Raw genomic sequence first — 18,240 nt, 5'->3', positions numbered from 1 at the left:
AACACCATCCTTGGCTCCAGTATTGATCCAGGTCAACTCTGGACTGAATTTCAGCATACTGCTTTGGGTGCAAACCACCCCTCAGACATACACATGTTATCACAAGGGAAGGAGAATGCTGGTCAAGGAGTGTTCCTTTGATTGATTCCTATATGATTTATTTGGATCATGTTTATGCTGTGGAAAGGTAACCCAACGTGTGACTAGCTTTGCTATGATAGAGGCTTCCTCCAAACTCTGCTTCCCTTTGCCCCTCCGAGGCACAATGCAGATTCAGCTAATGCTTTCCCATTTGGGCCTCAAGCACTTATCCTGGCAATTTTGAAAAGAACAGGGCAACATTGACATCAACTGACTTAAGGCTTTTTGATTTTAGCCAGGTTTCGCTAAAGACTGGTAATTGTGAGGAACTGATCAGATGTCCCAATTTTCCAGAGAAGGAGGAGGAATGAAAGTAGGAGGATATAGAGGCAAACCCAGGTTCCAGGAATTGCCTCAGGCACCATTTCCTTGATTTTTGTAAGCTAACAACAATGCATGATTCTTTGATGAGTGCAGTTCAGGGCTTTTTTCCATAGTTAAGGGTCCAGTTGCACACCCAGGAACAACTGAAGATGCTAGATCAATTTAATGGGAGCATAGGTTCAATTTAGGTCATAGCGCAATATGGACGATAGCAAACCAGCAGTCCATTTTGTAAACTGATTCATTTTCTTTTCCATTGATGGCAATAGAACATAAAAGCAGATGGTGTGCAAAACGGGCTGCTGATTTGCATTATTGTCCAAGATCAATTTATACCGATGGCTATTCTAGTTAGTTACGCTTCTCCAGGTTTCTTTTTATAATTCATTCATGGGATGTGGGTGTCACTGGATGGGCCAACATTTATTACCCATCCCTAATTGCCCTTGCAAACTGAGTTGCTTGCTAAGCCATTTCAGAGTCAACCACATTGCTGTTGGTCTGAAGTCACATGTATGCTAGACCAGGTAAGGACAGCAGATTTCCCTAAAGCACATTAGTGAACCAGATGGGTTTTTATGTTTTCCTTCAGATTTCTTTTATTGAATTCAAATTTCACCATCTGCCTTGGTGGGATTCAAACACAGGTCCCCAGAAAATTACCCTGGGTCTCTGGAGTACTAGTCCAGTGACAGTACCACTACACCACCATCTCCCAATCCAATAACCACATCTTAACTACATACAAACCGAGCAGGAGAAAAAGACATTTCACAGCAAATAAATTACTTATGAATTGTAACTATTGCTCCGATATAGGCAAATATGCCAGCCAATTTAAGCAGAGCATGTTCCTATAGCAATATAGAAAAAGTAAAAGAATACTAAAGGAATGGTAGGGTTGACTAGGGACAAAAGGAGAATTTTTTTGAGGAAGCAGAGGCATGACTCAGGCACTGAACTGCATCTATCTTCACAAAAGAAGATGAATATAATGTTCCAGTACAGTAGTGGGGGTCGAAATATTATACAGGATAAAAGTAGACAGAAAAGTGGTAGTAAATAGGTTGGCATCACTCAAAGTTAACAAGCCACCCTATCCAAATGGGATGCATCCTAGGTTGCTGAAGAAAGCCAAGGTGAAGATAAAAGAAGATCGGACCACAATATTTCAATTCTCCTTGGATATGGGAGAGTGTCAAGGGACAGGAGGATTGCAAATGTTAACTCTGTTCAAGAAAGGGGAGAGGGATAACTACAGGCTAATTGGCCCAACATCAATGGTGTAAGAACCACAAACCATTGTCAAGAACAAAATTAATTCTCACTTGAAGAAACATGGATTAATAAGGGACGGCCAGCTTGGATTTGTTAAAGGCAAACTGTGTCTGACCAACCTGATTGAGTTCTTTGATGAAGGGACAGAGAGGGTTGTATGTGGACTCTCTAAAGGGGTTTGATAAAGTATATATCTGGACTTTTGAAAGGGATTTGATAAAGTGGGACACAACAGATTTATTTAAGAAATGGAAGCACATGGCATTAAAGAGACAGTGGTAATTTGAGTATGTAATTTGCTAAGGGATAGAAGACAGAGAGTCATGGTAAATGAATATTTATCTGACTGGAGGGAAATATGCAGTGGGGTCCCCGGGGTCAGTGTTAGGAACATTGCTTTGCTTGTTACAGATAAATGACCTGGACTTTGCTATAGAGAGTATAATTTCAAAGTTTGTGGATGATACAAAACTTGTCAATGTAATAAATAGTGAACAGAATAATTGCAGAGTTTAGGAAGATATGAAATGGAGAGTCATATAGCAGATGCAATTTGATGTGGATGAGTGTGAAATTTTGGGCAAAACAATATTGAGAGACAGTATGTTGAGCAGATGGTCCTGCCCTTGGAGATGCAGATTGCATATTCACAAATCCTTGAAGGTAGCAGGGCAAGGTCGTAAGGCAGTTAAGAAGGCACATGGCATACTTGGCTTTGCCAATAGGACCATTGAATGCAAAAACAAGGAACTCATGTGAAACCTTTACAAATCATTGTTTAGGCCTCACGTTTTTCTTATTCATTCGTAGGATGTGGGCTCACAGCATTTATTGGCCATCCCTAATTGTCCCTGAAAAGATAGTGGTGAATTGCCTTCTTGAACTACTGCAGTCCATGTGGATTATAGTCTACATTGTGGTTTTGGTACAAATGGTTCTCTGACCATCTCAGGGGACAGTTAAGAGGCAGCCACATTGCTATGGGTCCGGAAAGGCCAGACAGAACAAGGGTGATAGGTTTCCTTCCCCTGTCGGGCATTAGTGAACTAATTGGGTTTTATAACAATCTAATAGTTTCCTGGTCAACATCACTGATACTAGTTTTTCAACTTCAGATTTATTTTATCAACTGAATATAAATTCCCCAACTGCTGCAATAGTACTTGAACTAACATCTTCAGATTAATAGCCCAGATCTCTTTATTACTAGTCCAGTATGTTACCACCTCCATAGAGACCAATAACTGTTAAAAAGAAATTTGAACTTCCAGCTAATAGCTGAAAGAATGACACAAAAAATGTAATGTTTTAAAACTTTTACTGTAACTAGAAACTAAAAGTTATATCGACTAAACACTATCTTTGTGGGCAACTTACACTTAGAACCATAGAACAGAATACCCCCCTTTTTATTTTAGCACAACTGAAAAAACACACTTCACAGGTATATGTTGCACAATCCTTTAAGTAGACACTCAATTCTCCTGAAATTCATCCAAAGTGATTCTTAGCTCCAGATCATTTACTTCTGTTCATTTCCTTTCGCAGCTGTTCTGATCTCAGTAGAGACCAGGAACTTATCTTTTTTTGTTTGAAAATCTGAAAACCCAGATATTTACCAAATGAATGAAGCCACAAGGTCCACAGTTTAAATTAAAAGAATTTCACTTCACAAAAATCAAAGAATATGAATACTAATAATGAGATTGAGTGGTATTGGAGAGAGTACAGAGGAGATTCACAAGAATGTTTCCAGGGATAAAGCACTGTAGCTACGAGGATAGATTGGAGAGATTGGGACTGTTTTCCTTGGAGAAAAGAAGGCTGAGAGGGGACTTGATAGAAGCATTCAAGATTCTGAGGTGTATGGACAGGGTAAATAGTGAGATACTGTTTCCACTCAAGACAGCATCAAGAACTAGACAGCACAGATTCAAAATAATTGGCTAAAGGAGTACTGGTGATATGACGGAAATTTTTTTCACCCAGAGCATGGTTGGAGTCTGGAACAAACTTCCTGAGAGGGTGGTGGAGGCAAATTCGATCGAGCTATTCATAAGTGAATTGCTATCTGAAAAGAAAGAATGTGCAAGGTTACGGGGATAAGGCAGGGAAGTGGGACTAAGTAGAATGTTGTTTCAGAGAGCTAGTGCAGATTCAATGGGCTAAATAGCCTCCTTCTGCACTGTAAAGATTCTGTCATTCTGAGATTCTATCTTAAATAGTCAGTTACATTAAAGATATTAAAAATACAATGAACACAGTTACTTACTCTCTAAACTCAACAACTTAACCCAAATTTCCACCTACACCCATTTGACTTACATCCTCAATAACTCAAGTCAGATAGTTACCAAAAACAGGAAGATTAACCACTTGTTCTCAGACATGTTCTCAAGCATCAAAGATTCATATAAAAGTTGAGATTTCTGCCTACTTCCAGCAAGGTTTTCCCTTCAAATCTCCTCCAACTATCCCACGGCTATAAACCCCCAGTTCAGCACAAGCATTGTTAGTGTCTTAAGCATACTACCTCAGGTCAGAACTTTCATAGTTTTAATGTCCTTTAGCTCTGGAGTTTTGCATCTACACTCTTGCTTCTTGGTTTGAATATCCTGAGAAGTTCTAGTAGAGTCCTTCAGTTAACTAGAGTTTTAAATTCTATTAGTCAGCAAACAAAATTTCAACTGAATTCTGCAATAAATAAATGCTGTAAAGGCAGATTGTTCAAAGCTAAAACCCCAAACTGTTTGAACGCAGAACCATACCCAGGGGCCTACTCACCCCCATAATTAACTTCTGGTTGATCCTTTTGTTTTATTTTTATCTTCCAGGCAGCTTGGTCATAAGATCAGTTACTGGAAGCCAACTGCTTTTTAGAAGAATTCAGTCTTCAGAGAAACCTAGCTCTTAAAGGAATAACTACCCCAACATAAAATATAGCTTTCCCCCCAAAGTATATGGGCCATCACACAGCCTGGTAACTTTTAACCCCAGAACTGCCCTTCATGGTGAGTATATCACTGGAAATCCTCCCTCCAGCATAAGTTAGGCGAATCTTCCAGCTTTGTTTTAACTCTTCATGAATTTTATTTTCAATCTGAACATAAGCTTCTACCAACTTTCAAGTGCAGTGAGCCATACAGGCATTTGGCCTCTAGCTGCTCTCTCCCTCTTGGACCCTGCCAGACCAACCCATCTGCCTGTGATATTCAGTGGTATTTTAGGAACACCTATAACCCAATCTTTACAAGTTCTTCCTCTGTACCCTTCCCCATTGCAACATGAATCATATGGGCCTTGCGTCCAGATAGAAATGTTGACTATATACCCTTGAGAACCCAACTCTTCTTCACCTTGGAACTAAATTGACAGTGTAAAGCACAACTGTTTAAAACTGGACATTCTCAATGTTTTTCTGGGACTTTGAAGGCTCAAACTCTATTATCCATCAGCATACAGGCTGCTGCCAAACACCTTGCACCTTCTGCCCAGTAAAACAATCTGGGCCGCCTTTAATCTCTAACAGTCAAACCACCCAGGCTTGCTGTCAGGCAAATGTCAGAACAAACCACATGACCCCATTCATTTTACCTTGAATTAAAGACACAGTCCCAAAATGCAACAATCTTATAAAGCTTATAATTGTAACAAATGACATAATCATTGTGCTTCCGTGCCCATGAATCAATGAAATACTTGTGAATAAACTAGAGTGTGTGCACAATTTGGGGCACAATTTTAAGAATAACCTATGGAGGATAAAGAGGAGGTTTACTAGGATGATACTAGGGATGAAAGAGTTCAGTTATCTGTAAGAATTGGACAAGCTGGGATTGCTGTCCTTAGAACAGAGGAAGTTCAAGGGAGGCCTAATAGACATATTCAAAATTGTGAAGAATTTTGATTGACCATGTAGGGAGAAACTGTTTCTTCTTGCAAGTGGATCAGTAACCAGAGGTCATAGCTTTAAAATAATTGCCAAAAGAAATGAAGAGGAATCACCAAATCATAGAATTGTTGTAGTGCAGAAGGAGGCCATTTGGCCAATTGTGTCTGCACCGTCTCTCCAATGAGCAATTTAGTGCCGTTGCCCCGCTTTCTCCTCGTAACGCTGCACATTCTTCCTTTGCTGATAACGGTTTCATTCCCTTCTGAATGCTTCGATTGAACCTGCCTGCACCACACTCTCAGGCAGTGCATTCCAGACCTTAACTTAACTGTGAAAAAGATTTTCTTTGTGTCACTTTTCATTCTTCTGTCAATTACTTTCAATCTGTGCCCTCTTGTTCTCGATTCTTTCACTAGTGGGGACAGTTTCTCTCCACCTACTCTGTCCTGACCCCTTATTATCTTGAATACCTCTATCAAATCTCCTCTCTACCTTCTCTTCTCCAAGGAAAACAGTCCCAATTTTTCCAATCTATCTTTGTAAATGAAGTTCCTCATCCCTGAAGCTATTTTCGTGAATCTTTTCTGCGCTCTCTCCAATGCCTTCATATCTTTCCTAAAGTGCGGCTCCCAGAACTGGACGCAATATTCCAGCTGAGACCAAACTAATGTCTAATACAAGTTCAATTTAACCTCCTTGCTCTTGTACCCTGTGCCCCAATTAATAAAGCCTAGGATTCTGTATGGTTTCATTAACTGCTCTTTTATCCTGTCCTGCTACTTTCAATGGCATAGACACATATACAATGAGGTCTCTCTGCTCCTGCATCCCCCTTGACATGTAAAACTGATTACAGCCACAAATTACTTATGGGCATATTGAACTTTTTAAAGAAAGCTTGTGTGTTTTTAAAGAAATATAAGTAAGGACACTGAGCAAAAGATGGCTGATAATGTTAAGTGACTACTTTCTGGAAAATTCTTATATGGATTATACTGACAGACCTGTCCTGAGAGATCATGGAATGTCACACTGAAAAGATATCATGGCCTTCTTCAGGCAGAGACACTTGAAAGGGAGATAGGAAAGATGCAAAAGACTGAACTTAAATCTCCTGTGGTTGCGGAGACAAAAGACCGATTTGAATGTCTCAGCAGCCACCCAAAAGTCCATCTCCTGTTGATTTATATCTCAGAATGTGTAAAAAGTTCTGATATAAATGCAAGACAACCATTTCCTCTCCTGGACTGCACAGGAAAAAAAGGGTTTACAAGCTAGCTGTAGAGCAGTGCAGTGTGTGCTGGTGTGCTGTGAGCATGACAGCACAAGAAGACCAATTAGTCACCCCTGCAGTTGCAGGTGAAGTCTCTCTCTCTCTCTGTTGCTGGAGGCAAGGCTCCACAGAAGCCACAATTGAAAAGGAAATAGGACAGCCTCTTCAGCTACCCTGCAGAACCAGAGTCTCCAAACGTAACTACGAAACTGCCAAACAAGTCAGCTCTACCAGAATCACCCAACATAATGGCCACAACATACCGCCATCTACACCTCACAGACAAGCCAAAGACTGATTCATACTTTTTAAAACTTTTATTCGGACTCTTAACTTCTCATTTCTAATCTGTGTGTATGCGTGTTGTGTTTTTTTTTTACTTTTCTCAGGTTTTAGTAACTAATAAACTTACTCTTTCTTTGACTCAAGAAAGCCTGGTTAACTTGACTCTTTCTAATAGTAAATATATTTGGACTGGAAAAGGTTTCCATGGGAGGAAGGGATCCCTTTTAAATTAACCTTGTTGTGACCAGCCGAGGGGGTTGAATAAAGAAGGGGAACCAACACATTCGTTCTCACCCGGAAGCATAGCAAAATTGGGATCCTGTTCGGGAAGTTAACAAATTGGGGGACCTCACCCAGCGACCAGCTCTTTAGAGTTGTACCTTTTCTTTTATATTATCTCTCTATGTTCTTCATACCAAAACAAATCACTCCACATGTTTCTGTATTGAGCTTCATCTGCCACTTGTCTGATCATTCCATCAACTTGTCTATGCCCTTTTGAAGTTCTATACTATCCTCCTCACAGCTCACAATGCTTCCAATGTTTGTATCTTCTGCAAGTTTTGAAATTGTGCCCTTTACACCAAGGTCTAGGTCATTAATAAAAATCAGGAAGAACAAGAGTGCCAACACTGAGGAAGTGAAGAGAAATTTCTTCACACAGAGGTTTGTTCCGATCTGCAACGCACCACCTGCAAGTGTGTTGAAATCGTATTCCATAGTAACTTTCCGAAGGCAATTTGACATGAGCTTGAAGAACATTGATTTTCATGATAATGAGGAAAATCTGGGATTAAATTGGCCAGCTTTTTCAAAGTGCTGGCAGGGGCAAAGCAGACCGAATGGTCTCCTGTGCTGTAAAATTCTAGGATTCTATTCTATGACAATGAGCTAAATGACTACTTAATCTGTTTTTGGTGCTGTTGGTTGAGGGATCTGTGTTGGCCATAGATTGTGGGCACTTGTGGGTCACACATTTCAGCATCTTACACTAGTTAATTTTCTTTAATGCCCTTAAAGTGTAAACTCTACGTGTTGCGTGAATGGCTAAGTTACTTTCAATTTTCAGAAACATTGCATTACTTGCAACAATTGCCTACAAAGAGGATAAGACATTGCCTACCTAAAGCCAGTTATCCAGCACTGGCATCAGCACACTAGAACAGATTAATTACTAATATTGCAATAGTGACTTAAATTCAGCAACTTACTTTCAGAATTAATAACATCTCCTTAAAAATAGCATGAAATATCACTGGAAAAATTAGATAGAATTTACATTAGCGACAGAATGATATTGAATTTAATTCATGAGCATGAAAGAGAAAGATATTTCCTTCCCAATGAATTAGTAGTAATAATCATCATAGATGCATTACATTTTACATGTACAGCAAAGAAACATCAGCTGCCATTCAACACAAGTAGCATTGCAGGTTTTAGAATTGTTTTCCTAAGATATATTTTACGAGAAAGCAATGTAATAAAATTATATAGAAAGGCATGTCTCTTTCGAAGAGCTCCAAACTCCAGAACTCGTTAACAAAAACAAAAATACCTGGAAAAACTCAGCAGGTCTGGCAGCATCTGCAGAGAGGAGCACAGTTAAGGTTTCGAGTCCAAATGACCCTTCAACAGAACTGCTGAGTTTTTCCAGGTATTCTTGTTTTTGTTTTGGATTTCCAGCATCCGCAGTTTTTTGCTTTTATCTGCAGAGCTCGTTAGTTTGCACAGTTTTCCCTTCCTCTTAACATCAAAGGCGTTTAATTTGGTCTCAGGATGTGGATGATATTGGCAAGCCACATTTGTTGCTCACCCCTAGTTACCCTGTGAAGCTGATGATGGACCTTTCCCAAAAACCACTGAAGTCCTTGTGGAGTTGTCACATCTGTCCTCTTCAAGCACAGCATCTCTTGGTGTTAAATAAAAATCAACAGAAAATTAAATATACTTTGTTATCATCTCTCTGCACTCTCACTCTCCTAACTGTATCGCAGTGAAAACAATGGAGCCTTGGCGCTGAATAATACTTCTTTGCCTCTCATAAAACGATCGATCCAATGATTTGGTATAAATCATAACTTGTAGCATTTGTTTGGGACTTTATTCATCGTTGCTTTTCGATACAGACCATTACCTTGATTTAATTGAGCATTAACCGAGCATTTAAGAGCATTAACCGAGAATCGCATTCGCCAACAGTGAGGCTTGTCGTTACAATTAATGCAGGGTTGGTACCCAATTAATGCTCTGCTCAATGTCAAGGCAGATTATTTAGCACTCAGCAAGACAGCGTTGACTGCCTGCTAGTGATGGGCCGGTCTTCGGTGTTGACCAACGTCCAACGGAGGCTCTCAAGAACTGGTGGGTGTTTTTTCAGTCGTGACTGTTTATCAGTGAACAAACTGACACAGGTTCGCGAGCACCTGCCAGCAAGAAATATGTCTCTGATCCACCCACAACACCACAGCTCTCCCAAATCTAATTCCCTCATTGCGGCTCCTGCCAGATCATTTTTATTATCTTTGCTAGGTAGGTGCAATAGATGGAGAATTGCTAAAATGACTGATAACTGATTTGTTTCAAGTGTCCCCGGGGCAACTCAATATGCAATTGTGCCTTAATATAAATATTGTAATTGCATCGTGACATGAAGAAAGACGGACACAAAGTTCGCAATATTTATGTATATCATATTATGGAGAAAATGGGTTTTATGTTACAACGTAACAAGCAGCAGAGTAGTCTTGTTTTCAAGACCGCTGTGTTTAAATCACAAACAAACCCAGATAGCAGTTTAATTTTGACAAATAATCAAGGATAAAACATTTTTTCCGACATGCCTCATTATAAAATGATATTAGGACTACAATCAGATTTTATTAATTCTAGCTGGTGCTCTAAGATTGCCCTTTCATATTATGCGATTTCACTCCTTTATGACTCCGGATTAAAACGGTACCTAAACATACCTGGATTTTCATTTTGCTCTGGGGTCCTTTAACTGGTGTGAAGCCTCACACTGTTCAACACTTGCGTGCCATCAGATCTAAAAATATGGGTGCACTGTATATCTCCAAGTAATATCAACTAAAAACCTGTTAGGATATAAGCAGAATTGTCAGCGGCGAGCATTTTTTTTTTCAGTTGAACAACCTAATAGAGTAAAGCAGAAAATAGTCGAGTTTATTCAGATTTGAATCAACAGAGCGTTGAAAGGAAATCTTCAATACAGAAGAGATTATCCCCCGGAGGTAGATACAACACTTGGTGATCACAGAAGAAACTAAAGTGCCTCACTATCCGAGGAAACAGCGTTTCTAAAATAGAATCGCTGTAATAATGACAGCAGTCAGACAGCTCGGTAAGACAAGTCTTGAGAGTTTGATGCACTGCGACAGCTAAATGTTGGATAGAATTTCACCTGCTTCTATATATATATATATGTATGTATATATAGCACAGGAACTTGTCATCCAACTGTTTAAATGCCAACCAGACCCCTCTGCAGTTTTTGATCCACTATCTCTCACATACGCGCACACATATTCGCAAACACGACATAAACCTACAGGATCGACAATGATGGAGGTGTTTGAAACCAACCCTTTTTACTACCACGATCAGCGCTATCTGGTTAGTGAAAACCTGGTTTTTCCGCACTTGGATGGGGCCGGGGTGTCCCCCCTCTACCCGGGTAGCGAGGACGGCCTGTCCCCCGTCGGAGACGCCAGCCAAGCCGAGCCAAGCTGTGACAGTGCCGGAGAGGAGCACGTGTACGCTCCGCCCGGCCTGAAGTCCCACTGCCCCGGGCAGTGCCTCATCTGGGCTTGTAAAGCGTGCAAGAGGAAATCGGCCACGACCGACAGGAGGAAGGCGGCTACTCTCCGCGAGAGGAGGAGGCTCAAAAAAATCAACGAGGCTTTCGAGGCGTTAAAACGCAGGACGGTGCCAAACCCGAACCAGAGGTTACCCAAAGTGGAGATTCTCCGCAGCGCCATTCACTACATCGAGAAACTCCAGGATCTGCTGCACAGCTTCGACCAGCAGGAGAAAATGCAGGAGAACGTGGACCCGATCAACGACTGCAAAAGCTCCCATTCAGTGGTAAGCGACGCTCAGGCGTCCCGGTCACCAATCGTGTGCTCCATCTGGCCATTTACACCGTGATGTCTCAGGGTGTCTGGTCTCTAACCCCTCCGACATTTCTTCACAGGTAACCAGTACAGATTGCTGGGGAACAAACGGCTGTCCTTCAGAATGGGGCAATCTCTCTGATCATTCGAATATCCCAAATAAACTCCACAAAGATGGTAAATACTCTTCTATCAATTGTTAAGTAATCCATTCGTAGAAATTGCATATTTTTTTAATGAGGTTAGTTATTCTGTCTATCGAACTCACAGGAAACAGAGAGCACAACGTCAGCCATTATTAGTTAAATATGAAACTTTTCCAAAAAAATGTTTTTCCTTTTGACGTGAAATTTCGATGAAAACGAAACCAAGTTCTTGAGAAAAGTATCTCGCCGGGATTTTAACCTTGAGTTACAAACACAGCTTGTGTCTTCCAGGTTGGGGCCTGTAGAGCGATAGGGCAGTTTAAACGTGTCAGGCGGTGGAAACTCGGTTGTTCTCGGGAGAGCCGCGAGTTTATGGGTAGCAAGGCAGAAAATTCTGACAACATCATTAACTTCTTCCGTGTTGCCTGTTTTGTTTTAATCAGGAAATAGCTCGGAAGCATCAGGCACCAGCAGTCTTCACTACCTGAGCTCAATAGTAGACAGTATTTCAACGGAAGAGGCCCCTACACTATATACCCACGACTCAAATGCAAAGTAATGTGATTCGTTACAAACGATAAGCTTGAACTAGATTTATACATTGTTTTGATGACTGTTCACCATAGATGCACTTGCCTGCCCAATAACGTTTTGCAGTGTTGTACCTAGACTATATACATTAATACTGTTTGAATGTGTCGATTTTTGGAACAAAAAAGTCATTCCCTTAAAAGAAGGAAAAGGCCAAAAAATGTTCAACAGTTCATTTGACCAAGATTAATTCTAAAGTAAAGCTTTGAATGCCATGAGTAAGTTGTAAATATGTTTGTAAAAAAAAAATATCCGCTCGCATATATCCAGCAACAAGTTTCGTAATTTTATACGATATATTTTTGTTTGTTTTTAAGCAATATATGTTTAGCATTTATTGTAAAAACGGAATAAAAATTCTTTATTCGATGTTTTCAAATGTCTGGGCGCCGTGTTCTACCACCATTCAGCGAGAGGTGCTGAACGAGAACGATTCACACTGCACATTATCTGTAACATAACTCTCTAAACCCCGCCCCAGCACCGAGCTGCAAAGCGGATTGAATAGTATGAGATGGTTTCATGTGTTCACAGATGCTAGATTTGGATAAACACAAATATTCAAAGTTTTAGCTGCAAAATGACCTATTTTTAGTATGGACCCGAGTAGCCTGTGCTTGGATTATTTTCGTAAAACTTTTTTTTTGCTGTCGCCTAGTTAGTTCACTGCATTGATATAGCCACTGTCAACGGACCCTGGTTGTTACCATTTCCGATGCTACTGTGGTTTCAGGAACCCGAAAGTGAACAGGTTAATCCAAAAAACACCCCCGCGCCAACAAAGAAACCGGCTTTAAACTGGTCACTGTTTGCTGAAACTCAAGGCAAGTGGCGCTGTTATAGTATTTTCCAATGTGTAAGACAATGTATCTGTGTTGTTACACAGTACAGTCATACCGATACTCCTAGGTTAAAGCCGAGCAGGGATCAGACTTAATCCCTCCACTTCATTGCTCCAGCAAGTTCCCGGAACTCTATCGGCAGGACTATATAACCCTCCTACAACATGCTGATATTTCCACTTCAGTAACAAGGGATGCGTTCAACGCTGCAGACACTGCGGTTGGGGTGTTCCAGCAAGGCAGAACGGCCTTGAAGTCACCTGGCATATGCGTGGTTGGAGCTGTACCAAGTTTTATCAGAAGACCTAAGTACAGGTGCGGCCAGGGCTCTCTCCCTTTAAAGTTCCAAAGCTTTAAGATAGTGGGGAAGGAAGAATCTCCACTCTCCAAACATTCAAATGGAGGCTTGGTCTGGGGGATGGGTACCAGGGGCTGGAGCGGTTACTTTAAAATTCAAATTTGACACATCAATAAATTTACACTTCATGCAGTGTGAAGCAAAGCTGTGTGATATTACCACACCAGGGAGTCTTAATCCCCTTTGCTCTGGATCCAGCAGGCCCCTGTCTCTGAATTCACACTGCCAGCTTAAAGTGCATTGTTTGGCACCAACTTTAAACTTGAAGTGTGATTTCACTGTTAATAAGCCCTGTGTAGTAATGTCAACTGTTGGAAATTTCAAAGGCAGTTGTACTATGTCCTGATTTTCACTGAACTCAGGATTGAAAGGACTAGGATTTCTGATGCCCAGATTATGGGCAACACCTGACAAAGAGGTTTTAGAAAACCATGGGCGCATTGCCTGGCATTTACATCTCATTCATATCAATATATAGTAAAACTTGAAGAAATCACATGTAATCTTCTGATGTCGTCATCAAGTTTAATTGGAATCCAAGCCCCCAGGTGAATTCTTTAAAACAGCAATCTCAAAAATGCTTTGTAAATGTTACAATCTCTGATGGTTCTTCTGTTACAGCAGAGATCCATCAACATTACAGTCAGGGGCCCTCAGAATTCTGAGACGCAACAAGGATAAATTATAGTGTTGTTATTTATATCTACAAACAGGCACAACTAGTGCAATTACAATTTTCTTTCATTTCTGACACCTGGTTTTGAATACTGTCTTCTGATTTGTGTGATTATCCGGATAGTTGAAATGCATTGGATACCCAATACCACATTTCATAGAACCTTACGGCACAGAAAGAAGCCATTCAGACAGTTGTGCTTACGTCAGCTCTTTATTACAGCTATCCAATCAGCTATCCTTTGCTGTTTCCAGTACAAAGTTTTCTCCTTCCAAGTATTTATCCAATTTCCCCTTCAAAGTTATTATTGAATCAGCTTTTTCCATACACTCAGGCCGTGCATTCCAGACCATAACATATCATGTCACTCCTGGTTCTTTTGCTAATTGCCTTAAATCAGTGTTCTCTGATTACCAATATTTTTGCCAGTGGAAACAGATTTTCCTTATTTACTCTATCAAACCCTTACTGACTTTGAACACCTCGATCAAACCTCCCTCCAACCTGCTCTGCTATTAGGAGAACAAACTCAGCTTCTTCAGGCTCTATAAAGTAACTGAACTCCTTCATGCCTGCAGCCATTCCAGCAAATCTCCTCTGTACTCTCTCTAAGACCTTGGCATCCTTCCTGAAGTATACAGTCCAGAATTGGGTACAGGCCTAACCTGCATTTTATAATGGTTTAGCCCATCTTCCTTGCATTGGTAGTCTATGCCTCCAATTATAAAGCCCAGGATCCCATATGCCTTTTTAACAGCTTTTTCAACTTTATCTGCCACCTTCAAAGTCTGTGTATGTACACTTCCGTATGTCTCTGTTCCAGCAGCCCCTTTAAAATTGTACCATTTAGTTTTTACTGCCTCACTTCATTCTTCTTACCAAGATAATCACTTTTCACTTCTCTGAATTAAATATCATCTTACATGTGTCAATCCATTTAATCAGTCTATGGCCTCCTGAAAGCTCTCCTCCTCATTGTTTGTTCCATTTCCGAGTTTGGTGTCATCTGAAAACTTTGAAATTTGCACTGTGTATCTAAGTTCAGGTCATTAATATAAATCAAAAAGAGCAGTAGCCACAACACCTACCCCTGGCAGACACTATTTTACCCTTCCACCCAGTCTGAAAAACAACAGTTCACTTTCTGCTTCTTAGCTAATTTTGTATCCACACAGTCACTGTCCCTTTAATGTCCTGGGCTTTATTGCTGCTAACAAATTAATCATTTCTCACCTAAATTACTGAAATTACACACAAGTTGAGTGTTTTCTTGTATTTGATGTGCACATACTTTTCTTGCACAGGTACAGCTGCATACCTAAACCAGTGAACTTTGGGGCAGATTGGCAAGATCCAATGATTACTGATCCTGAAGTGCATGTAGATTTAATGCTTGAGTTTACTCAACTAAAATCACACAACTTATCAGAAGGAGACCATTTGGCCCTTTGTGCCTGTGCTGGATCTTTTAAAGATCAATTCAGTTAGTCTCTTTGAGTGGGAAACATTCTGGCCACCAATGACAGATTTACCCTCCAGGTCCCATAAATGAACCAGACGCAGATTAGCCAATTGTCAACAGAATCCTGAAGTACTCTTGGCCTGCTTGATCCGGGTGCTAGATTAGACAGTCTGGCATGTCTCACTTCCCATTGCCCTTGCCTTCCTTTTCTGGAAGTAATGTAAATAACATCCATCGACATTCCCCTGTCCATTACTTTAGTCATCACCTCTTCAAAAAATTCAATCAGAATCCATGCTGGCTTTTGCTGATCTACTATTTAAGTGGTTTATTCATTCCATCCCTAATTATAGACTCTAGAAATTTCTCTCCATGAGATGTTAGACTAATCAATATATAATTCACTAGTTTCCCTCTCTCACCTTTCTCAAATAATGATTTGGCAGGTGCAATTTTCAATCTAACGGAATGGTGCCTCAAACAAGAGAATTTTGAAAGATTAGGTTTAGGTATTTTCATCTGGTGGGGTAAGTTCTCACCAACTTCCTTTAAAACCATCTGGTTCTGGGGGTTTGTCACTCTTTAGCATCACTATTTTCTTCATTACTATTAATGTATTTATGTTAGCTTTGGTGAATCCTGGTCCTTGATTCAACATTAGCTTCCTTGGAATGTCCGGCATGCTGCCCTTTTCCTCTACTTTGAATCCTGATGCAGAGTGATGCAAATCCTGATGCTCTGAAGAAGAGTCATATGGACTCAAAACGTAACCCAGTTTGTCTCCCCACAGCTGCTGCCAGACCTGTTAAGTTTTTCCAGCATTTTCTGTTTTTATTTCAGATTTCCAGCATCCATGGTATTTTGCTTTTATTATAATTATTTAACATGTCTGCCATTTCAGTTGATCATGCAGTCCTCCTCACTAATATCTGGGGACTTGTACCAAAATTGGGAGTGCTGTCCCACAGACTAGGTAAGCAAAAGTCTGACATAGTCATGCTCACCAAGCCATACCTGACAGCCAATGTCCTGGACACCTCCATCACCATCCCTGGGCATGTCCTGTCCCAGTGGCAGGGCAGACTCACCAGAGGTGGCAGCACAATGAGTCAGGAGTGAGTGGTCCTGGAAGCCTTCAACATTGACTCGAGGACCCATGAAGTCTCATGTCATCAGGCCGAAAATGGGCAAGGAAACCTCCTTCTGATTACCACCTACCATCCTCCCTCAGCTGATGAATCCATGCTCCTCCACATTGAATATAACTTGGAAGAGCACTGAGGGTTGCAAGGACATAGAGTGCACGCTGAGGGGGGAACTTCAATGTTCATCACTAAGAGTGGCTTTGCAGCACCACTGCTGACTGAGCAGGTCCAGTCCTGAATAACATATCTGCTAGACTGGGCCTGCAACAGATAGTGAAGGAACGAACAAGAGGCAAAACCTTACTTGACCACGTCCTTACCAATCTACCTGTCACAGGTGCATCTGTCTATGACAGTATTGCTGACAGTGACCACCGCACAATCCTTGTAGAAACAAAGTCCCATCTTCAAGCTGAGGGCATGCTCTATTGTGTTGTGCGGCATGATAAATAGGATATATTCAGAACAGATCTAGTAGCTCAAGACTCAGTATCCATGAGGCACTGTTGGCCATTAGCAGCAGCAGAATTGTATTCAGCACTCATTGCCTGGCATATTGCTCATTCTACCATTACCATCAAGCCAGAGGATCAACCCTGCTTCATTCTGAAGTACAGGAGAGCATGTCAGGAGTATCATCAGGCATACCTAACAATAAGGTACCAACCTGGTGAAACTTCAACACAGAACTACGTGCATTCTGAACAGCAGCATGCTGTAGACACAGCTAGGTGATCCCACAACCAACAGAACTGATCAAAGCTCTGCAGTCCTGTTACATCCAGTTGTGAATGGTGGTGGACTATTAAGCAATAACTAGAGGAGGAGGTTCTACAAATATCCCTATCCTCAATGATGGCAGAGCCCTGTGTGTCAGTGCAAAAGACAAGGCTGAAGCATTTACAATCATCTTCAGCCAGATGTGCCAAGTGAACAATCCATCTTGGCCCTTCCTGAGGTGTCCAGCATAGCAGATGTCAGTCTTCAAGCAATTCCATTCTTTCCATGTGATATCAAGAAATGGCTGAAGGCCCTGGATACAGCAAAGACTATGGATTCTGACAACATCCTGGCTTGTACTGAAAACTTGTATTCCAGAAGTAGCCTTTCTCCTAGCCAAGCTGTTCCAGTACAGCTTACAACACAGGCATCTTCCTATTAATGTGGAAAATTAGCTAGGTATGTCCTGTCCACAAAAAGCAGGACAATTCCAATTTGGTAAATTATCGTCGTATGAGCCTACTCTCAATCATCAGCAAAGTGATGGAAGGAGTCGTCAGATGTGTTTTCAAGTGGCATTCAGTGAGCAACAACCTGCTCACCGATGCTCAGTTTGGGTTCCGTAAGGGCCACTTAGCTCCAGACCTCATTACATTCCCAGTCCAAACATGGACAAAAGAGCTGACTGGCAGAGATGTGGTGAGAGCCACTGCCCTTGGCATGAAGGTAGCATTTAACTGAGTGTAACCTCAGGAAACCCGAGCAAAGTCGAAGTCATTGATGTTTGGTTTTGAAATGCAACAGCACTACATATCCTATCTGGCTTGTCATTGTCATGTAACCTCTGCCATAAGGCACTCTCTCTGTAAGCAGACATTTTACATCAGTTCAATAAAGACAGACACTGAGAAAACACTGCAATCTTTAAACACAAAACAAATGGGAATCAGAGTGAAAGCTCTCCACTGATT

General features: G+C 41.0%; 1 protein-coding gene across 1 annotated transcript; it reads left to right on the top strand.

Annotated features, from left to right (window-relative positions):
* Positions 1–10,682: 10,682 nt before the first annotated feature.
* myf6 (myogenic factor 6) lies at positions 10,683–12,439 on the top strand. The gene is made up of 3 exons (XM_078567573.1): positions 10,683–11,300; positions 11,410–11,506; positions 11,919–12,439. The coding sequence occupies exons 1-3, from the start codon at positions 10,776–10,778 to the stop codon at positions 12,032–12,034; spliced, it is 738 nt and encodes a 245-aa protein (XP_078423699.1). The 5' UTR covers positions 10,683–10,775; the 3' UTR covers positions 12,035–12,439.
* The last annotated feature ends 5,801 nt before the right edge of the window (positions 12,440–18,240 follow it).

Source organism: Cetorhinus maximus, chromosome 22 (assembly GCF_964194155.1).
Source record: "Cetorhinus maximus chromosome 22, sCetMax3.hap1.1, whole genome shotgun sequence".
Lineage (NCBI taxonomy): Eukaryota > Metazoa > Chordata > Chondrichthyes > Lamniformes > Cetorhinidae > Cetorhinus > Cetorhinus maximus.
The sequence above is the reverse complement of the archived record's forward strand: the minus strand, read 5'-3'. Positions and strand labels throughout refer to the sequence as shown.